This window comes from Terrapene carolina, unplaced genomic scaffold (genome assembly GCF_002925995.2).
Source record: "Terrapene carolina triunguis isolate 2854851 unplaced genomic scaffold, T_m_triunguis-2.0 Scaffold179, whole genome shotgun sequence".
Classification (NCBI taxonomy): domain Eukaryota; kingdom Metazoa; phylum Chordata; order Testudines; family Emydidae; genus Terrapene; species Terrapene triunguis.
The window spans coordinates 11,825,563-11,847,928 of NW_020664530.1; the positions used below are offsets into that span (position 1 = coordinate 11,825,563).

Sequence of the window (22,366 nt, forward strand, 5' to 3'; positions counted from 1 at the left end):
AAAATTTGGGACTGAAATAAAGCAAAACAAAACGTTCTGGTATGTTTAGTAGCATTATGACAGTTATGCAGTGGGTGGAATGCCTGGTGGAGGGGACAGACTGAAGGCGTGGTAGCAAAATGCAGAGGGTAAAAGTCTGCTCTTAAATCCACACAGCAGATGTGCACACTGATACTGGTCTCTTCCTTGTGCACAAAGCTTCCATTGACATGAAAGGGAGACTTGCATGTGTCTGAAGAGCAGACTGTTAGATCTGAGGTGCACTGTGTGAGTTCTGAGACAAATGTTGCCTGGGAAGTCCATAAAATTCATTGGAGAATTAAATAGGACTACTGCTGTTACAAGCTTTTCCACTACCATGTATTTGGTATCACGTTACTATCCCCAACATTACTGATGGCTTCTTTCTTTCTTAAGAAAAAGAGATGTTTGAGGATTTGAGAAGAATGGATATTGTACACTTGCCCCAAACATCAGAATAGTGTTATAACTCTTTGTACAGTAACTCAACCACTATACTCCTCTGTTTCTAACTCTTTCATGGAAATAGGTTTCCAGTTTCCATTGCCACCTTTCTGATTCCAGAAAACTAGATTGGTGGTGGTAGTGCCTTGAATGTAACGATGTCAAAGGAGCCAGATTCTCAGCTGGTGTAAACTGTCATAGTTCTATTGAAGTCAAAGAAGCTATGATAGTTTACATTAGATGAGGACATGGCCCAAAGCCTTGTAGTAGACAGAGTTTACAGGTTAAAGAACTTTTTTCTCCTAAGGTTACCTGAGTTGCCAGCACCATGCTGAAAGTTCAGTATCAGGTTGTGCTGGGAATACCTGCTCTAGTAAGCCATTTATTATCCAAGGCGCTACCAGATGTCCACCATAGGCACTTGAGACTTCAGACTAGTAGGCTTGTGCTCCAAGTGAAAACTTTAATTTTATTTCTACCCACTAATCCTCAGCGTGCTTCTCCCTGGAGTTTGTGGTCACTCGCAACTTACTCTCAGAACATTATGTGTTGCAACAGAAGGGCAGTAGCTTCCCAGTATTTGTTACCAATCTGAGGAGCCAGCCATCTGTCAGCAAAACAGGAAGGCCTGGGTTCCCTTTGTCTCCTGGGCTTGTTTTGCTATTTTAGGGAGCTTTACTTCTCCCTGTGTAGAAGAAAGCTGATGTGGTCTGAAGCAAGGGCTCCTGAAAGAGTGAGGGCCAAAGACTGAAGCTGCTGTTTTGCCCATCTGCCACTGCTTGAGGTGTATTCATTATTAATGGAGGCAGTGGCGGTTGCTGCTCAGATATGCAGCCCTGCCTGGGTAAATGAGACATTCTTCAGCAAATTGCTTCGTTTTTTGATTGCTGATTGTACGCGTGTCACCAAGCTGACTCAAGGTTCATCGATGCATGCTCAGTAAATTAGAAAGAACATAACTATGGATCAACCAAGAGAATGAATTCTGTGCCTACAATGACCCAGGGCCATTTAATTTTCTGCTTAATTTTGTTGCAGTCAGTTTGCATTTTGGGTTATTATGCAGTAGGAAATTAACAATAAATAACAAATTTGGTCCTCCTGTGCTTGTAATGATATTTTTATAAATCTTTGTAATGCTGTTTTTAAAAGGATCAAGGTCTGTGCCAGTCTGATACTCAGGTATTCAGGGAGGAAAATAAAGAGAAAAATACATTATTCTTGCCAGATAATCTCATAGTTAAATAGCAAAGGATTTTTCTTTCCCCCCACCCCACGCTTTTTGTCTTGTTTTTTTGTGTTTCACATTAACTTAATGCTCTTCCTCTCTTTCTTAGATTACTTGAGGAAAATGGAAACAGATGAGGCTCAAGATATGTCTCAGGTTTCAGGTGAGATCCTTAAAGAATACATCTACGATGAAAATCCTGAATTCCTGTTAATCTCTGTACCAGAGTGCAGTGTTGTTGTTATTGTCATTATAATTGCTTTGGATCTTTTGTAATGCCAGAGTGGAAAGCAGGACATAATTAATGGTATCACTTAATATCAAACCTAGTAGTGCATAGACTTTTTTAAAAGGAACTTTATAAATAACGAAGCCAAGGAAAATATAAGTAGTTTTGTATTAAACCTACAGTAATATATCCTTGAAGCATGGTCAGACTCACATTGGAGGGTATTTGGGGGGGACGGGGGAATGGACAAAAGATTGACTGGTACATGCCGGTTTCAGGACAAGTAAACTTCAGTCATGAGGGGAAAATATTAATTTAAAAAAAATTGCTCACCAAGTAGGTTTATGGAATCTCTCCTGTCCCCGTACCCCCAAATCTCTTATAATGCAATTTGGCTTAAGAAATAAAGGCTGGCTAGATAAATATCTGGGTAGATAGTAAAAGCCATAGCACCAATGGCATTAGACTTTAAGGGTCAGAACTCTTTTATTCCAAGGTGTCAACGCATTGAAAGAACCTTTAAGTGTTGCTTGGAAGAGTTAGGCCTCTAAAATTTGCCCTATGAATATCATAGTTAGGATTCTACAGGCCCTTGGCTTCTTGTGTTTCTCCCATTGGGAGTTTTATTATTGACTTCATTGAGGTTAGAACTGGTCCCTTGGCAAGTCTGAAAATATAATTATCAAGATAATACTATTCTTAATACTATAGTGCTCCATCTCTAGTCTCAAGGAGCCATATAGTTTGCCCTCCCCATAGGTTCCCTAATATTTGACAACAGTAATGGCAAATTACTTCCAGTTTTCACTTTTAGTATGCTGTTTAGAACAGGCCACCTTTGTTCATTGAGGCCTCCATCTTGCAGACACTTAAGCAGGTGGTTCACTTTAACGGGCAACTGTCACAGTTAAAATTAAACATGTGCACAAGTGTTTGGAGGATCAGTACCTAAAGAACAGCTGTATGTGATCATAAAATGGCCTTGGACCATAGAGATGGTCAGGACATTTTTTCCTGAAAAAAATTAGATGAAAACTGTAAATATCATTTTCATCTCATTTTGAAGGAAAAATGAAAAAGTAAATTATATATATGCAGAACTAAATTTTGTGTGTGTGTGTGTATATGTATGTATATATATATATATATATGTATATTTTTTTTTCAAAAAGATTTAGAAATCTTTTTGAGTTTTCATCAGAAAATAAAAAAACATTTTTTTTATATTTTAGATGAAAACCTGATAAGATTAAAATAAAATGGATGTGTCCCATGGAACATTCTGTTTTGAGAGGGGGAAAAAAAAAGCCATTTTCCATCACACTTTTCAACAGAAAATTTTCAGCTATTCTGTATGGGTTTGTTGATTTCCCCCGAATAATCCATCATCATCATCATCATCATCATCATCATCTTTACATTATAACTAAATATATTGAGCATCAAACTTTTATTGCATATTGAAATAATTAAAAACTTGCTATCTGTGTATAGTTTGGCACATACACTGCTCAACAGGAAAAGCAATGGAGCACAGATCCTGTATTCCTTATATAGACAAAATTATTAGGATCTGTTTAGACTAGAGCTTTTAGTTGTGTTCTAATTCAAATTCAATGATTCTGTGTGCTGCACAATCCCGTACATGGGTGCCTCATGGGGATTGGGCTCTGCTGGGTTCCAGGGGGGCTGGAGACAGTTGTATCATTCTCTGCCTCTATGGCAGCACATATCCTAGTGGATATCCACACCCAATGTTATGGTGCTTAAAATAGCATTAACTTGAACTCCACATCTGCTCCCTCTTGCAATGGCTGGCCAGAGGCAGCATCACTCCCATACAAGCTATGCTGCTGTGAGGAGGAGCAGTATTGTGGGCTAGCTCTCTAGGGGACGGGAGGCTGCTTTGACTCATGGGTTAGGAGGCCACACTCTCTGCCTCTTTCCTTGGGGGGAAGATTTGAAGGGAACTCCAGTAGTATTTCTAAGTGAGGGGAATACTGCTGAAGGATTGGTACCACTTCTAGTATTTCCACAGCATCCTTAGGTGACAATAAGTGAGACAATAAGTAAGATTCTTTGGTGGTGATTTTCCTTTCTTAAAAAAAGTGGACTCTGAGGTGAATTTTAGCTCCCTGATATAATCTGCCAACAGCAAATGCCCTGCATAAACCTCCCCACTCTGCTGTGCCAGTGACCCATTGATCTTTGACTCTTGGGCTCTCTTGGAGCAGAGACTGTCAGTTCTGCTGAACAGTTAGTTGTGTTGGTGATGTGATCAAATGGCCACAGAATAGCTTACACTTGCTTTCATTTGTGATCTGAGCTGTGTGCACACACAGTATTCCAAAGGCAACAGCCTACTGGATTAACCCCCACAAATACTTGACTGAGCCCTCATTAATACGAGTAAAGTATTCTGATGTTGGTGGTGACATCATCCACAGGTCAACTGTTGATTCAATAAATCATTTCAATATCTTATTTTTCTATCTGATATTATTGAGTATGTGATGCTGCATACAGTAGCATGGCCTAGTTTTCATGCCACGAAAAACAGCTTGGAGGGGGGGCAGGGGCAGAATGCTCTCTGGAGCTCACAGGAGCAGTTACATGCTGCTTACACCCCTTCAAGGGGTGCTACTTATTTCCTTCCCATCAGGGGCGGCTCTATGTATTTTGCCGCCCCAAGCATGGCAGTCAGGCGGCTTTCAGCGGCGCGCCTGCAGGAGGTCCGCTGGTCCCGCGTCTTCGGCGTACCCGCCGCCGAATTGCCACCGAAACCACGGGACCGGCGGACCTCCCGCAGGCACGCCGCCAAAGGCAGCCTGACTGCCGCCCTCACAGCGACCGGCAGACTGCCCCCCACGGCTTGCCATCCCAGGCATGCGCTTGCTGCGCTGGTGCCTGGAACCGCCCCTGCTTGGTTGGCCAGCTCTGCTGGCCAGTAGGCATGGGATGAAGGGAATCATGCCCTATTGGGGATGCCATATGCTTCCAGGGACATAATTGCAGGGCAAGGCTGCTGTAATATGTTGGGGACAAGCTTGGCAGTTGTACAGTCCCAGGACTGAGGGGTCATAACTGCAGCTGTAAAATACCGTGGTACTCTTCTCCTGCACTGTGCCTAGTGCTCCTCAGCCCCACTGTAGAATCTGAGCCAATGGGCTAGATGTGCCACTGCCTTTCGCTTGGTATAGTTATTCATACTTTGTAAAGTAGGTGTAAGAGCCCTGTCAAGTCAGAATGGTAGCACTTGGAAGCCATTTACTTGCATAGCTGTAACGGACACAAGGTGTGTCAGTGGAGAATCAGACCAACACAGCATAAAATGGGCATAAGTGAGATCAGAGTCAGGCCCTTTGGGTTTGCAACACAAATGTTCCCACTTCTTGGAATTCGGTCACTGCTAGCTCCTAAAGGAACCAAAATGCTCTATGATAAGCTCAGAGTTCACCCTTTTTTCTCCTGAAAGTGATATTTCATGAGGCAAGCAGTTGCAGTTCTGAAATGAAGAGAGAGCTGACATACATTTAACCAAACCGTATCCGGTGCCCATACAAGAGAATCAGAAAACACAGATAATATCTCACTTAACCAGCAGTGTTTATCCTGCTGTTTTTTTCAGTTCTAGATTGGGTCTAACAGTTGAGGGAGAATGAAAGACCAGTGTGAATGTTTTCACCACTATCACACAAAGATCTCCCCAAGGAACCACTATTTGTAGTTCTCAACTTTTGCCAGTTGATGAGAAAACAGGGAAAAAGGTTTTGCTTCTGACATGGCAGGCTAGAGCCTCAGCTGGTGTAAATCGGCTTAGCTGCATTTAGCTCCAGTCATTGCGTCTGATTCTCTTCTTAAGCCAGTGTAAATTGGGAGAAATTTCATCAATCTCAGTGACTTTACACCAGTTTAAAAGTGACATAAGTGAAAGGAGAATTAGGTTTCTAGTCTTCAGTCAAGACAATCTTATTTCTTTCTTCTTGCATTACTGTGTAAGTGACCATAGAGTTACCACTCAAAATAACCCTAAAGCTTCAGAAGCTCTTTTAGCTAATATTAGTTTCTAGAAAAGTAAAGATCCAGTATTTCTAAAAGAAAACATTTACTCTCTTACTTTTAATAATACTGAGTGCTTCTAAAGCACCTTTCTGGCCTGAACCTCGGAGGCGTCAAAAAATTCTGTGGAGATGCTGAGCCAGCTCTGTGCTCGTTGGCTTCATTGGGAGTAAAAAATGCTCAGAACATTCTTGGATTGGTTCTGTAAGTTTCCCAAAACTCCTGTTTGGTAGTCAGTGCTATCATTCCCATGCTACAGATGGAGAAACTGAAGTACAAAGAGGTTGAGGGCCTTCAGTTTGCAAAATAAACAGTCTGCAGGGTTGGGCCCTAATGCTACAATTCTCTCACACATGTGTCAGGGGTTAGGCATTTGAGACCCTATTTGGAGAGCCTAAATATGGATTTGGGTGCCTGATTTTAGGCATCCAAGTTTAAAATTTTTGGCTTAAGTGACTTACCCAAGGTCACCCAATGACTCAGTGGCAAAGCCAGGAATAGATTTCAGATTTCCCAGAAGTCCTGTGCTTTCCCTCTAAAGCTTTTTATAAACAAGGGTATGTTTTAAGGCTGTTTTAAAAAAACAAAATTTACACCTAGATGCTAGACTGCTGTGTGTGTGTTTCACACACTTTGAGCAAAACTATGTATAAGAGTGGAGTAAATGTGTGGGACTTCTATAATTTTGTGACATTTTAACAAATGGTCCCAGTGCTCACTACTAGCTTTACAATTACATCCCTTACATCTGTTGTTATTCTGGACATGCCTGTAAGAAATTAAATGGAGAACTGTTTCTTTTCCCCCTTTCCATTTTTAAATCCATCTGCAAGAAATGTTAGCAAGATTGCATATCTGTAAGATTGCCATGCAGTAGTGAATTTATCAGGGTGTAACAATTTAGATGTAGTTAAGGCATGAAATAAGAATATCATGCTCTGGAATCCAAGAGAAAAAGCTCCACAAACATAGCTATTTTAAAACTATTATTTTTACCCAGTCTTTTCGTATACAAGGATTGTGCTATCATGTGCGGTGGGAAGAAATCCCAAGCTTCTGTGACAAGAGTTATTAAAGCAAAGTTTGCAAAGTGGAGTTTCCTCAAACAAAGTAGTGTGTTCGATCTTCAGCTTGTGTAAATCAGCTCCACTGAAGTCCACTGATTTACACCAGTTGGGTGTCTGGCCCCATTCTTTAGTAAAACTAAACAAGCAGCAATCCATATCCATCTGGCAAACCTGGTTATTTACAGTAAACTGCCAAAGTGCTTGGCCTTCTAAATTTTTTTTGAATCCCAAAAAGCTTCCTTTAAAGATGTGGAGGTAGGATGCCTAACTTTGGGGAGGAATACAGTTCTGATTTTATGCTTGCTATTCCATGTGGTATGCAGTTACCTATTTAAACTGGTCTTTAGAAACACAAGCCTGATGCTTTTTATAATCGCTCTTCTCCCAAATCTAGAGTAAGTATGTGGGCTTTAACTGGAGTAATGGAGAGCACAATAGGGCCTTGAAACTGGCAAGTGGCTTTTGATTTATTTATTTTTAAGCCATTTTGCCAAGAAAAATCTAAGATTAGGGAAACTGGTTCTGATTGGGAATGACCCTCGCCCATGAGTTAAATTTCTTCTTCTTCTTCTTCTTCTTTTTTTTAAATAGCTCAAATGTTTAAACCATATTACCCCACTCTCTGTAAGATACATCTCAGCTTGGCAAGTTGTGACTTGCCGTGAAAAAGTTGTTGGCAGTTCTTAAGTTCCTTAAAGTCTGTAAAGTAGTGAAGGAAATTACAGGGCTAGCTGCACAAAGGATCTGAGCAAATAATAATCGGAACAACATTTTAATCAGCTTGCTTCCTGCTTTGTTCTTTTTTGCTCTGAGTTCATGCTCCTTCTTTTCCCTTACCCAACCCATCTTCAGCTGAGCATCCACATCTAGTCAGTATTATTTGTCTCTTTATGAAAATACCATAGAAGTTAGAGATGGGAATTAGAAGTTGGGGGGAGGGATAGCTCAGTGGTTTGAGCATTGGCCTGCTAAACCCAGTATTGTGAGTTCAATCCTGGAGAGGGCCACTTAGGGATGTGGGACAAAATCAGTACTTGGTCCTGCTAGTGAAGGCAGGGGGCTAGACTCACTGACCTTTCAGGACTGTTCTAGGAGATAGGATATCTCCATAAATAAATGTGGAAGACATTTTAACCCATATAATATAGTCTGTCCTCCTGCCAGTGTGGGGATTAATCCCCACAGTTTATCCTGAAGTTCTTTGTCCACCGTAGTTTTAAATGATTCATCTGATGCTGCTCCTGCTGCGTCCCTTGGGAGACTGTTGTACAATCTGATAAATTCATCAATAAGAAATTAAGTCAACTTCTTTTTTTTTCCCTTTTAAATTTAATCTCTTTATACCTAGTTATGTAGCCACAAAGTCCTTAGCAGCACTTTCCTTTCTATACCGTCTTCAAATACTTGTAGATGATCTTCATAAAAGGCCCTCAGTAATTAAAGCTGGTAAAGTTAGTGGTGTTATTCCGACATCAGTGAGATCAGAATCCAGCCCATTGTCTATCTCATTCTTTATTGTTTGATAAAAGAATTGTCTCTTAATAATGGCGGTCTAAATTAATCTCCTAGATAACTCCATTGGCTACAGTAGAGTGACACCAGGCCTGAATTTGACGCATAGTGTTTAAAGCCATTGTAAGAGGGCCTCTTGGCAGGATAATGCATGCTGTAGTACTAGACAACAGTGTTGTATCCACAGTCAGGGCCGGCACCATCCCAGCAAGCAGGTGCTTGGGGCGGCCAAGGGGAAGGGGCGGCACGTCCGGCTGTTTGGCGGTGGGTCCCTCTCAGAGGGAAGCACCTGCTGCCGAATTCCCGCCGAAGACGAAAGCGGCGCAGTGGAGCTGTCGCCGGAGTGCCGCCGATCACAATTGCGATCGCGACTTTTTTTTTTTTTCTTCCGCCGTTTGAGGCGGCAAAACCCTGGAGCCGGTCCTGCCCACAGTGAATGAAAATCAACACAGGAAACCTCCCCATCTGTCATAGTGCAGTAATTAGGAGTGGAATTATTTTCTGAAATGTTTTGCATTTGGAACTGAAATGTTACCTTTTTAATTTAAAAAATTGCTATGGAACCTGATTTGTTTATACTGCAAAAAGCTTGTATTCAAGCTATTGGTTTGTTTCACTTTGCCAACGAGAGATCACAAAACACAAAGCAGTACCATGTTGGGTTGTACTTGATTCTGGCAGCAGTGCACTGGCAAGCCAAATCATGCAAGATGCTGAGTGATAGAAGTCACTGGGAGCTGAGGGAACTAAGCATCTTGTAGGGCCAAGCCATTTTTAAGCCTGTGTTGTGAGCCAGCCAGTGAGAACTGTGGCTAAGAGTGAAGCCATGCTGTAAGCCCGGGTGGGCAAACTATGGGCCATATCCGGCCTGGCAGACCATTTAATCTGGCCCTCAGCTCCAGCCGGGGAGTGGGGTCGGGGGTTTGTCCTGCTCCAGCCGGCATGACCCCTCCCCTCCCCCGGCTCGACCCCCTCCAGCTCCTACGTAGTACGCGGTGGCGTGGCCTGGGGGCTCTGCATGCTGCCCTGTCCACAGGCGCTGCTCCTTCCGCAGCTCCCATTGGCCACGTTTCACAGCCAATGGGAGCTGCAGGGGTGGCACCTGCTGACAGGGCAGCGCGCAGAGCCGCCTGGCTGTGCCTTGGAGCCGGAGGGGGGACATGCTTCCGGGAGCTGCTTGTGGTAAGCGCCGCCCGGAGCCTGTGCCCCTGAGCCCAACCCCACACCCCATTCCTCTGCCACAGCCCTGATCCCCCTCCTGCCTTTTGAACCCCTCAATCCCAGCCCAGAGCCTCCTCTTGTACCCCAAGACCCTCATCCCCAGCCCCACCCCAGAGCCCCCCCCCCCCGCGCCCCCCCCCCCTGGACCCCAACCCAGAGCCCCCCCTGTACCCTGAACTCATTTCTGGCCCCACCCCAGAGCCCGCACCCCCAGCCGGAGGCCTCACCCCATCCCGCACCCCTACCCCCAATTTTGTGAGCATTTCTGGCCCGCCATACAATTTCCATACCCCAGTGTGGCCCTTGGGCCAAAAAGTTTGCCCACCCCTTCTGTAGACCCTAGTCATTTGTGAGTAGAGCTTTTAGAGCATTTAGACAATTTGTCAGTATAGTTTTGCTGTTCGTAGGTGCTAGCACCAGAGCAAAAATCTACTTATCTTCATGTAGCATCGAGAGAAAAAAGTAAGAAGTTAGTCCCTTGATGTTCTGGGTAAAGTAAATCTAGCAAGGATGTTCTTCCATGCATATACCTCCCACTGCAGGAGGAGCTTTTCATGCAAGAGGATAGCAGGCTAGGGTCCCTGGTAAGTGTTTTAGCTATTCCACCCAATATTATTAATCTTACATTATTATTTATTCTTCTGTGACTAGGAAAGGAAAGTCCTCCAATAAGTGATGTCCCAGATGATGCAGATGAGCCCATGCCTGTACCAGAAGACCTTTCAACCAGTACAGGAGGACAGCAGAAGAATGATAGAGTTTTGGGTAAGATGGTTGGTCTGCTGTGTTTAGAAATATTAGTCACCATAGTATTAAACAAAATACTCTATAGTTGACTGGTATACTAGGAAGTCTTGAGTCTCTTCATCCCCTTTAGCAGATGGTAATTCAATGAGGTTGTTCAGTGCTTTCCCCCCAGCCATCACCTAGGGGAATGCAGTCTGCAGGCCAGCAGGCCAGTTCATCCTAAAGGAACTAGAAAGATCCTGCCACTTGTCTAGTTTCTAAAGCATGACTGGTTGCATGCATCTCCCTCAAGGAGATGAAACCCTTCTCATTCTGCATAGGAAACTGTTTTGCTGTAGAGATCAGTAATAGATTAAGTGCGTGGTTCCAAGGCAAAATAAAGCTTACTCCAATTTTGTTAACACGTGGAACACTCAGTTTTCTGATCTGAACATTAGCTTGGCCATGAGCACGTTAGCTCTGTGCTTGGTGGATTTCTTCAAACATTTCACATTATAGCATATGGTTTGCTCATAACTTGCAAATTCTTTGGCTATATATGTCCAACCTTTTTACAGACTGCTCTGCAATGACTCTTGCTGTTTTTATTGTGCATACCCTAAAATCACTTGAATTTCTCTTTCCTGTGTAATCTGCAAAATGGCCAAATCCATCAGTTTACAGCTAATCATGAACCAGAACTGATTTGCAAAGTGCTGATACGTCTTCTTAGACTAAGAGCTTGCTTGCTTCGTGCTTTAATCCACCCAAGACAAGTGTGAATTCTAATGAGCACTAGTGTGTTGAGCACTAACTGGCCCATGTGGACCCTCCTGGCACGCACTAAAAGTCCTCCACTGTGCATTAATGTAGTACTGTTTGGAATGGAGCTATGTTAACATGCACTAGGGAAGTTTTAGTGCATGCCAACAGAGTTCACAGTTAGTGTGCAACATGCTAATGCACACTAGAATTTACACCTGTCTGTTGTGGACTAATGCAGTGTGTAGACAAGCGCAGAATCATTAACTCACAGCCCAGTGTGAAGGATTGGGTCTGTTGCTGGCTGACACACGTATGTGCCTATATTTACTCTGATAGAGTAAAATATTCAAATATACCTGTGCTGCTGCTTCTCTCCACTAGGGTGGCCAACTCAGAAGGAATTTACAGAGCCATAGAATCAACATTTCCTCTGTCTTCCAGATCTGGGATTAATACCAGGAAAGACTGAAATGTCCCTTTTGTTAGGAAAAGGCAATAAATATTAAAATGCCCTCCTTGTCTGTCTGCCAACACTGGGGGTTAGTAAAATGCCATTGATATTTGGATAAACAGAGGTGCCAGAAAAGGGTTTATTTTATGATAGCAATTAGAGGCCCCAATAGAGATGGGGCCCCATTTTTGTGCAAGAGGCTGTATAAACAAAAGATTGAGAGGGTCCCTGCCCTGAAGAGTTTATACTCTAAACAGAGAAGACACACAAAGGATGGGAGGGGAAGAGGAGTCACAAAAAGGGGAAATAGCTCCCCCAAACTGACCCCGCAGGGCAGGGGCGAAGCAGTGAATAGAACCACCAGCCCAATACTGCCTTGGGAGTCTTGATTTTGTTCAGCGCTTAAGCAAATATTCTCAAAAGTTGGAGCATAAAATTAGGCTCCTAAAGCCATAATTAGGTCCCCTAAAATAAGTGGTCTGACTCTTTAAAAAGAAAAAAAAAAGTACAGGTGCTCAGTGTAACCCACACACTTCCAGCTGTGGTGTTCTGTCCCATCTAGTGGCACCAAGACCACTTAGAGAGAGATTAATCAGTTTGCTCTACAGCCTTAGCAAAGAGCAATATGGCTTTTAGCTCATGCAGTAGAGGCTCATGTATTACGCTCCAGAGATCCCAGGTTCAGTCCCGCCCGCCGACGACTGGGATCTGTCATTGTTACACTCCGCAGTTTTGAAAATCAGGCCACTTATGAATTTAGGAGTCTAACTTTAGGCACCTGTTTTTGAAAATGTTGGCCTTTATATCTTTGTTAACATGATCAGTGAACGGAACCTATCACTCCCCCACAATAACCTGCCATTACAACATATTCAAATCTTGATTTAAAACCTCCTAATCAAATAACTGGTGAATATAGATAACTTTTAAAACAGCCAATATTTTGATTACATCAAATTTATTTAACCGCACACAGATTATGCAAAATGGTCCATGCTTAAACCCACCTTTGCTGGTGGTGCAATTCTTCTCAGCACGCCTGTAGTGAGATTGCAAAGTAGTACATATCTACAGGGAGTTTTTATAAAACAAACACAGTGTTCCTGGGTTTCCTATACAATGAAATATATCTGTTGTCCTCATAGGATCCCAGTGGTAAAACAGGTCTTCATCATCTTGACTGCAGCATATCTTTCTACAGCTGCTCAAAGACCCTCATGTACCATGCATGGCTACTTAGGTAGCAGGGGTTTCATTCTTGCAAGGAAGAGATGCACTGTCCTATATAACAACAAAGACAATTCGCAATACTGTGCTGTCTGGGCACTATTCATTATAGCCACTGAATCCAACACTTACGTTATTTCTCTAGACCCCCAGAGCTGGATTTGCTTTCAAACTTTCTAATAATCTTTTCTCCCGGAGCTAACCATAGTTTTTCTTTGAAAATTACATTCTCCTGTTTAAAAGGCCTCAATTTCAGAACTACCCCATATTCTACACAATCTTAGTGCTGTCTGAAGTATAATACATGCATCTGCTTGCTACCTTTTTAAAAAAAAAAAAAAGTAAAAATGGGGTTCATAATAAGGGAGAATCTAATTCTGCTTTCATAATACTTATCAGTGCATGTTTCAGGGTCCCTCCAGCTGAACAGGGAGGCATTTTGTTTATCATTCCATCTTTGTCAGAGTTAAATACATGACTTTCATCTCCCATTAGCAAGGCTTGGCATGCAGCATGCATTTTACGAAGTCAGTGAAATATGGCCTCCAGAGACATTTTGGTTTGATAAGGTGGCTCCCCCAGCCAGAAAAAGTTTAATGTCAGTCAAGGTTTAATGAATGCAATAGCAGAGATACTACAATGTTTGGACCATAAAACTTGCTAGACAGCTAGGAGAAGAACCTGTTACCACTGTGACGGTGGCATAGAAGTGTAGAAACTCCTTACATTGCACATTAAAGGAGTCATTGCTACACCTCTATCTATGTATTATCTCTCTATGTATTATCAGAGGTCATAAGTTAAATACCAAGATGACCATGGAAGGCAGTTTGGGGGAAAGGGGGAGATGGTCGTGGACAGCAGATTATTGTAACGACCCACAAGTTATATACACATTGCAGTAGAGGGAGAACTTGTGGGTCATGGTAATTTACACAAGATGCATATGAAAAAAGAGGACCAGGCACATTTTTCTCCTAAAGACTTTCCCATTGTTCTATCTGGTTCTTTAGGCAATGGGAATACCCTGTGCATTCTAGTGCATTTCAGCCTCTGATTATGTTTCTACCATAACCCCTTAGAAGATCAATTCTCTCCTTACCACATGCCTGTAGCATTTATTGTTAACCAGAATTGTGGGTGTGTGTAGCTGAAACATAAGCCAACTGGAGATGACAATGGAAATTACTATTTGGTTAAATGGAAGGAGTAACTATTGTCCACCATGATCTAGTAACATTAGTTGAGAAATCTTGAAGGGATGACATACCTATCCCTGAGGTTGAAATGTTCCAAATGGACTGCTTGCTTAGTCAGATTAGTAGTTGCACTGAATGAAACGTCTAACCCCATCCTCAGAAAGTCAGTGACCTTTATTCATCCATTTAGCATTTTAAAGGTCAAAAGATCAGAGAACATAAGTTATTTTAGACAGAAGGATAGGCACCTAACTCCCCGTTGTGCCTTTGAAAATCTCCTCTCCCACCTCCTCCTATGCTAACCTGAGTGTTGAACCTTATGCTGCAGACCTGCTAAAAAGGGAACATACTGAAACTCTTTTCCCTTGACAGGAAGTCCTTGCTGCATAGATTGGCCAATGCTTACTGGTCTGTCCTGTTCACATGTGTGAATGGTAGCACGTGGTTACAAGAACGGGGAGAAAGAACAATAGATCAACAAACATGAGCCTAGGTGCCTGGGAAATGCCCCACATAAGCTCTTCTTTCCTTTGGTGAACACTGTGCAGGTGCTTTCACACGTATACACAATACATTCTTGTTCATACGCCACCATCTCTCAGAGAAGTGAAGGTACAGTTGATTTGTAACAGAACAAAATTCACCAGCCAAGATTTTCTTTAGTGACTGGTGATTTTTGAGTGCATCAGTCTTTTTATGTCCAACTTGAATCAGCATGATGGGACCCAGATTTCAAGGTGTTAGTGCTCAGCAATTAATAAAAAAATCAGGCCCCTTTTAACGTGCCTCAAGATGAACACTCAACAATGGAGACAACCAAAATCTCTGTCTGTGAAAATGACAGGCAGCTTTGAAAATACTCTATGCAGAAGTAAACTCATCACTAGCTTCTGAGAATACTCTAAACCAGCAGAGCAAAGCACCAATAAAGAGGGTCAGGGGACATAATTTAAGTCATTTTATTTTCCTGATCAGCTTGCCAACTTCTTTACCATCTAACTCCTGGATCACTGTGAGGTTGAATAGCTTCCTCCTTCAACCTCTACTTCTGCTGCCCGGTCTACCAAATCTCCTTCCTGCCTTTCTTCTCCACCCTAGATTTCCTTCTTGTTCTGATCTGGCACCTATAACCGTTTTTCTTTTCTTTTTGCTCTGCTCACCCAGACCCACCTACTCTGAGTTTCAGGATCTTTACTCCTAGAAACCACAAGTGAGATTTTCAAAAGTGCCTAAATGACTTAGGAGCACAAGTCTCAGAAAGCCACTGACTTGTGTTAAGTCACATAAGGCCCAGATTCTGAAAGATATTTGGGCTCCTAACTTCAATGGAAGTTTGAGGATCTGGGCCTTGGGCACTTTTGAAAATCACACCCTTTGGTGATAAGTGTTTTTTATAACCTTGCATAGATGCATAGTCCTACTTCCCATGTTTAATTGTTAATTAAAAAGCTGACCTGGAATGTTTGGTTCCCATTCCCACTGCCCTCATTCAGGTTTTGTAATAAACATTTAGAGCAGCTGCTGTGAATTGTCACTGCTGAGCTCCTTGCATTTGATAGGCAGTTACAGTTTAAGATCTTCTCACCCTGAGAATTTGCCCTGATTTGAGTCATCTGTGGCGTACCACTGATGTGCAAACCCCTAGAATAGACTAGTAAAGCCCCCATTTGCGTTGGTGTAACTTACCTTCATTTCCACCAGTTCAAATAGAAGCTTCCTTTGTCTACGTTAGAGTTTACATAAGTGTGCCTACATCAATGGCTGGCCACTGATGGCTGAAATGGGAGGCAAATTCCGAGCTTAGATGAGGCCACAAAAAAGAAATTGTGGGCCCAGGGCTCACAAATTTTCTGAAACTGTAGCTACCTGCTAAAGGTGGGTATCCATATTGCTTACTCACAGCAGCTGCTTTAAACATTCATTTCAGAATTGAATGGGGGCAGCGAAGAGAACCAGTGGCTTTGTAAACAAAAGTAAAAGTGGCCACCAGCTCAGTAGCTGGTGATTGCTATGGGTTTGGAATTCTTAGACCACAAGACCATTCTTCCTTCCCAGAGGGAGTGGGGAAAACTCCTCCCCCACGGGTTGAAATGTGGACAGACTGTAAGGTAAAATGCCCAAAGTCACAGGTTTTAGAGGTCACAGGGTGTGGGGGGGAGGAGGGGATCACTCTTTTAACCTAAGGCATGATGGCTTTTACTGTAAACTACAAACTCCAGTCAGTTTTCTCAACCCATTTAAAAAAAATAGGGGGGGGGGGTTGAAGGGGAGAGCAATATCTATTCCTCTCTCCTCTAATTTGAGTTTGGTAAAGGGCTGATGTTACCTCCCTCCCACACACCTCATTTTCAGTAGGAGCCTGCTCAGTTACTGAACCTCAGCACCTGGTATCGCTGGGACTCTGACACATCCCTAGGATCCTTTATTCCACGTGTCTTGGTGATTCAGAGGAGGTGTCACTTGTATTACCATCTTCTTAGATCTGGTGCATACCAGGATTCTCACTCCTGGATACCATGATCTTTTATTTCTCCTAAAGCACTTCAGCACCTGGAAAGAGGATACTAGGGTACACAGGTGTCTGAAGGTACCAGCTACTACAGTTCAACTTTAAAATAGTTCTGTGGCAACTCCCAACTAGGTGAGTGCAGGCAGAGAAAAAGTGAGAGAAGGCTGCTGAAAAAGAGGGAGACAAGGCAGGAAAACAAAAGGGGAAGTGCACCACCCGAGATTGCAAAACACAGTCCAATTGGTTGCGATAAGTCCATATTACTCTGTCCAGTTAATTGCTATTTTGACAGTGGAACTGTGGGCCCCAAACTGTTAAGCATTTAGGAGAGCAACAGAACTAAACTCTTTACGGTCACCCAATCAGTCTCATCCAGTTGGACTTTGGTGGCCAACAAGGGTGTGTGCTGTTTATGTATAATAAAATACTTTTGTGTGTAAAATCTCAGAGAGAAAGAGAGTGAATATAAAGCTGAAGTGTGGCTTAAAGGGTTCACTTTCATCAGTTTGGGATGTCCATGTTGCTCACATGACTGGCAAAGCGCTGAGGGAGTTGTGTGAATCATCCTGAATAAGTGCTGGTGAAAACTCGTGTATTCTGTAGGCACCAAAGATGTAACCGAAAAACTACTTTAGAAATGTTTTGGGGAGACTTGCATGTTTGTATTGGAAGTTCTCTATTAAATCTCCAAAATAAAGCCAGATTTCTGCAGTATCATAAATCCAGCTGAAGAGGTTTCTGACGGAGTGAAAAAAAATGATAACCAATATGTTTTAGAAACTTTTTAAAATAGGGAAGCTGGGAATCTCCCCTCTCATAGGAGCTAAAGCTTCCATTGAGGAGTCATGAGATAGTGGACCTTAAAACTGTCACTGGAGCAGCTCTGAGTATTGCCTGCAGTTGGACCCTGGCCAGTATGATTTTGTGGGAAATTCCACATTTGAGAGGAAAGTAGGAAATATTTTCATAGAGGTTGTTCTTTTTAAAAATATGGCTGAATTAAACAGCTCAGGGTTTTTGTATATTAGAGTAAATAGGGTGGAGATGGGTTAGTGGGCAGAGTGCAAAAAGGACTGTTAAAAGTGCATGATAAATCACACAAATATCATTACCACAGAAGTGGGGGGAGGGTGTATGTGATGCATCGTATATACATCAGCCTGGCAAAAATTCTATTTGCCCATTGGATAGAATGAGACTGTGCACTACACATATATTTATATGGACTGCTGAAGTGAGGCACTAAGGTGATGGATGTGGAGGGCTAATGGAATATTGAAGGATGCTGCTGAAAACAAGCTGTGCAACACAGACAGGTGATGGTTATTTTCAGCAGCTTATAAATGCAGACAGATAGGTACAGATTTCCATGAGGCCAGTGAAAGATAGTTCCTTGAACCCAGAATTATGTCCCTGTCACATTTCAAAGGCCTGCTAAAAATAATGGCGTGACAACTTCTCAAAACAAAGTTGCATGAATCGTTTATAATGGCAAATGTTAGGTAGTCTAATCGTACGGGTCACTGCTATGCCCCTATCATAAAATACTTTAACACAGGGCACTGTGGAAAGTAAGCCTGAAACCTACCATAAAACCTGTGTCAAATTCTGCTCTTGGGTATAACCACTTGACTTCAAAGACTTCCTTGAGACCAGAAGTTATCCTAAATAGGATAATACTTTATATTCTACAAGCAGCTTTTTCATGCTTTATCTTTTAAGTGGAGGGATGACTTCTTTACCCAAAACACGACAACATTCTGGGTGGGAATGGTATTTTTTTTCTTTTTTCACCCAAGTTGTGTAATTTGTAGAACTGATGCCATTTTAAGGGTACCTGAGCATTGCTGAGGGCAGTGCAAATGTCCACTAGTAAATGTCATTGCTATGCCAGGGGAAAAACAAAACGGTCCGAGTGTTATTTCTTCACAGTGGGAAGTAAGGCCTTGTGTATACTACAAAGTTTTGTCGGCAAAAGCTATCTTTTGCCAACAAAACAGGGGAGGTGTACACACTGCAAAGCTACTTTTGTCGGTAAAATAAAACCACCTCAATGAGAGACATAAAGCTTTTTGCAGCAAGTTAAAGCAACAAAGCGTCAGTATAGACACTGCTGTGTGTTTTGTCGACATAACTGGCTTCCACCAGCAGGGCTGGCACTTCCACTAGGCGACCCTAGGTGGTCGTCTAGGGCGGCAGGATGTGGGGGGCGGCATTTCGCCGCCCTCGGCGGAATTTCGGCAGCGATTCCTCTGGGCGGGAAGAAAAGCGGCTGCGGAAACGCCGCCGAGAACCAGGGCCGCCCAGAGGGGCTTCTTCCACTCCGGGTCTTCGGTGGAAATTCGGCGGCGGGTCTTTCACTCGCTCTGGGACCCGCCGCCGAAGTGCCCCGAAGACCCGGAGTGGAAGGACCCCCGCCGCCGAGAACGCAGCTTCAGAGGAGGCGCTGCCGCCGATTACTGAGGAGGAGCGTTGCCGCCTAGGGCAGCAAAAACCCTGGCGCCACTCCTGTCCACCAGTATCCCACAATGCCTGCCCTGACTGCTCTGCTCACTGTTTTGATCTCTGCTGCCCTGCAGGCATGCCCCTTCCCGCCCTTTCAAAGCTCAGGGAAGTATCTGACAGCTGAGCATCCTGCTCTGTTTGGGGGAACAAAGAGCAAATCATTAATGTGGAATGCTCCTCTTCTGCCCTGCACTAAAAATAGGGTGGCAGGCAGCGGGGAGTGGGGACAGGAGACATTGCTGTGCTGCTTTGACATTCCTCAGCACGGAGAGCTCACAGAGCTTCTCAGGATGCAGCTCCCCGCAGCTGAGGAGGCTGTGGGAGAACTCGGAGGGAATCACAGAACCATAGGCAGGCAGGCAGGCAGGCAGAGGAGGCTGCTTCTGGAGAGACTGCTGTGCAGAGCAGAGCTGGGGGTTGACTTGGGTGGGGGTTCCCTTCCCCCTACGGTCAGCCTGCTGTCTCCTTTGCCCCAGACACACCACTCTCCTCTCCCTCCCCCACCCCCCTCCAGTTGAAAAAGGGGCTGACAATCTACTAGGATGCCCCTGGAACGATGGGATTGAGAAACCTGCATCATGTGATGCTGTACCTGCCCCATGAGGCATTTGCAAACCCTTCCCAAAGCACCCCCCGCCTGGCCAGTTGCACAGTGGGATAGCTACCACAGTGCACTGCTCTCTGTGTGGATGCAAGAGCTGTTAGTGTGGATGCACTCTGCCGACACAAGGAGCTAGTGTGGACATGCAACAGCGGTTTTAATTAAAACACTTTAAAGCAGCATAACTTTTGCCATCAAAACTTTGTAGTGTAGACAAGACCTAAGCGAGCAGTGAGCTTTGGCAAAACTGGAGACAAGCAGCGTGCATAGCTGTGTGGCTTTTAAGTACGGATACTGAGCCTGCTGATCTAATCTACGGTTAAAGGAAGTTGTTTTTTTATCTATGAAGCACATCTCTTCTGCTCTGATAAGCTCCATTCTAGCTGGGGAGTTAAAATTATCTAGCAGGATCTCAGCCATGACTGCAGCAGAGCTCAGACAAGTAGGGTTTTTGCTGGATGTGGGGGAGTAGATTTTAGACTGGGGAGGACCTTTGTGACAGCTTGCTAAACCTCAGGTTATTTTAAGGGAATGACTGTGTATAGAGAACTTGGATGGGTCTCAGGTCCACACACTTTTATATTTATTATTTATTGTTTACCATTTGGCTCAGACTCGCTCTCTCGCATGTGCAAGTTCTGACTAAACCTGAGCACGCTGTAGGGTTGTAGCCAAAGTGAGAAGATGATTGGTCTAAGCCATAATGCAAAGAGCAACTGTTGCCTGAGCTTTGGATCTAACTGCTCACTCTGCTTTTTCTAGTGGCATATTGGGCTAACGTTGCACTGCGTAACTTAGGGCCATTTTTCAAAGGTACTCAGGCACCTAAAAGTTCAGATAGGTGCCTAGTGGGATTTTCAAAAGTGCCTAGGTACCTAAGTACCATTGCTTTTGAGACTCTCCCTAGGTGTTTGGCTGCATCTTTAGGGGCCTGAATACCTTTGAAAATCTGACCTTTAGTGCTTGTGTACATTAGGGGCATTGGCTCTGGTGTACTTGCACTGATGCAAACCCCTAATATAGATGTGCTGTACCAACGCAAAATGGAGCTTGCACTTGCACCAGTATTACAATAAGTTGCTCCAGGGCAGTGTGTCTACATTAATGGTTTGCACCAGTGCACCATGTCAGTGTAGCTGCACCAGTGCAAATTTCCCTAATGTAGGCAGGCCTTAAATCTCTAATTTATTTATTCCAGTTTCCTTTTCTAAATTCTTGATCCAATAAAGTCCATAACAAAAGCTCACTGAGTTCAGTGGGACAGAGATGTGTCCCTGGATCTTTCCAATTCTGTTAACTGAAGTCCTCTCCAACCCTAATCAAGATCGATCCTTCTAGGGAAATTGTGCAATGAATGCAGAAGGTTGAATTCCTAGCAGCACACTTTTTGCTCTTTTCATTGCAAACTTATGAGTCTTTTAATTATAGAGATAGGGTGAAGAGAACAGGCAGTTGACCTGTGAGCTAAAAGGAACCTGTTCACCACAGTCATGGTTTCAGGAAACAACTTGTAGAAAGTCCAGCTCTGACCTCAAGTATACACACTCTGGAATGAATAAGATAGAAGATGAAGAAGCAGGCAATAAAAAGCTGCACATGCTCTACATAACATTACAGGCTTCCCCCTGCCACTCCTACCCACAAGGACAGAATTTTATGTTGTAAAGATGCATGTGTGGGAAAACTAAATATCAGGATAGTACTCAATTTTTTTTTTTTTTAGTTTGCTGCTATTTCCTTGTTTCGATTACATTTTTAGGTTAGGGATAATATTTTCAAAAGTGACTTAGGACCAAATTTTAAAGGTATTTAGATGCCTAAAGATGCCTAGTGGGATATTCAGAAGTGCCTAGTGGCCTAACTCCTATTGAAATTGATGAGATTTAGGTGCCTAACTATGTCATTTTTGAAAATGGGACATAGGCTCCCAAGTCACGTAAGCCCAGATTCTCAAAGGTATTTAGGCATCTAACTCCCATTGGAATCACTCAGAGTTAGGCACCTAAATACCTTTGAGGCTCTAGGTCTTAGGAACTTTTGAAAATGTTACTCTGGATATGTAGACAATTCTGTTTATAAAGCAGACAGCTAATTTGCCATTAATTTCCTATTGAGCAGAGATGTTTAAATAAATCCAAGTTTTGGTTGCTGACTGTCACCTTTGCTCCTCTCCCGCGCTCCCCAGTTTAGTCAGAATTTTTCTTCCACTCTCCAAAGTGAACTAGCAGAGAGTTTTAAAAGCAGAAGAGACTCATGTACTCACTAAAACGTGTAAGTAGAACTTAAATTGTAAGCCAAATTTTCTACCCTTTTTTCTGCTCTGGAAAATATATCTTTTGAGGAAGTTGCTCTTACAAAGTTTTCAGTAACCTTGTTTGCTCTGGACTATTATGTGAAAAGAGATGAGCCTTCCTTTTTATTTATTTATTTTTTTAAAAAGGAGCTTTAACAGAAATTAGAATTTGAGGGAATAACCTAACAGAAATTTCTAGTGAAATGAAAGGTATGTTTTAGGTGAGTTTGGAGATGCTTTCAGCATGTGTTGCAATTTATATAAGAGGAAATATTTATTGTCCATATTTCATCATTTAAAATCATCCTG

General features: G+C 43.0%; 1 protein-coding gene across 14 annotated transcripts in view; it reads left to right on the plus strand.

The window, feature by feature from the left end:
• Positions 1-1,816: 1,816 nt before the first annotated feature.
• The window catches only part of LOC112117081 (DNA-binding protein Ikaros), a 78,405-nt gene continuing 57,855 nt past the window's right edge, over positions 1,817-22,366 (plus strand). For all 14 annotated transcript variants that reach the window (XM_024214942.2, XM_024214927.2, XM_024214928.2 and 11 more), the window contains exons 1-2: positions 1,817-1,856; positions 10,433-10,546. In XM_024214942.2, the coding sequence (XP_024070710.1) occupies positions 1,817-1,856; positions 10,433-10,546 (154 nt within the window). The remainder of the gene's footprint in view (positions 1,857-10,432; positions 10,547-22,366) is intronic.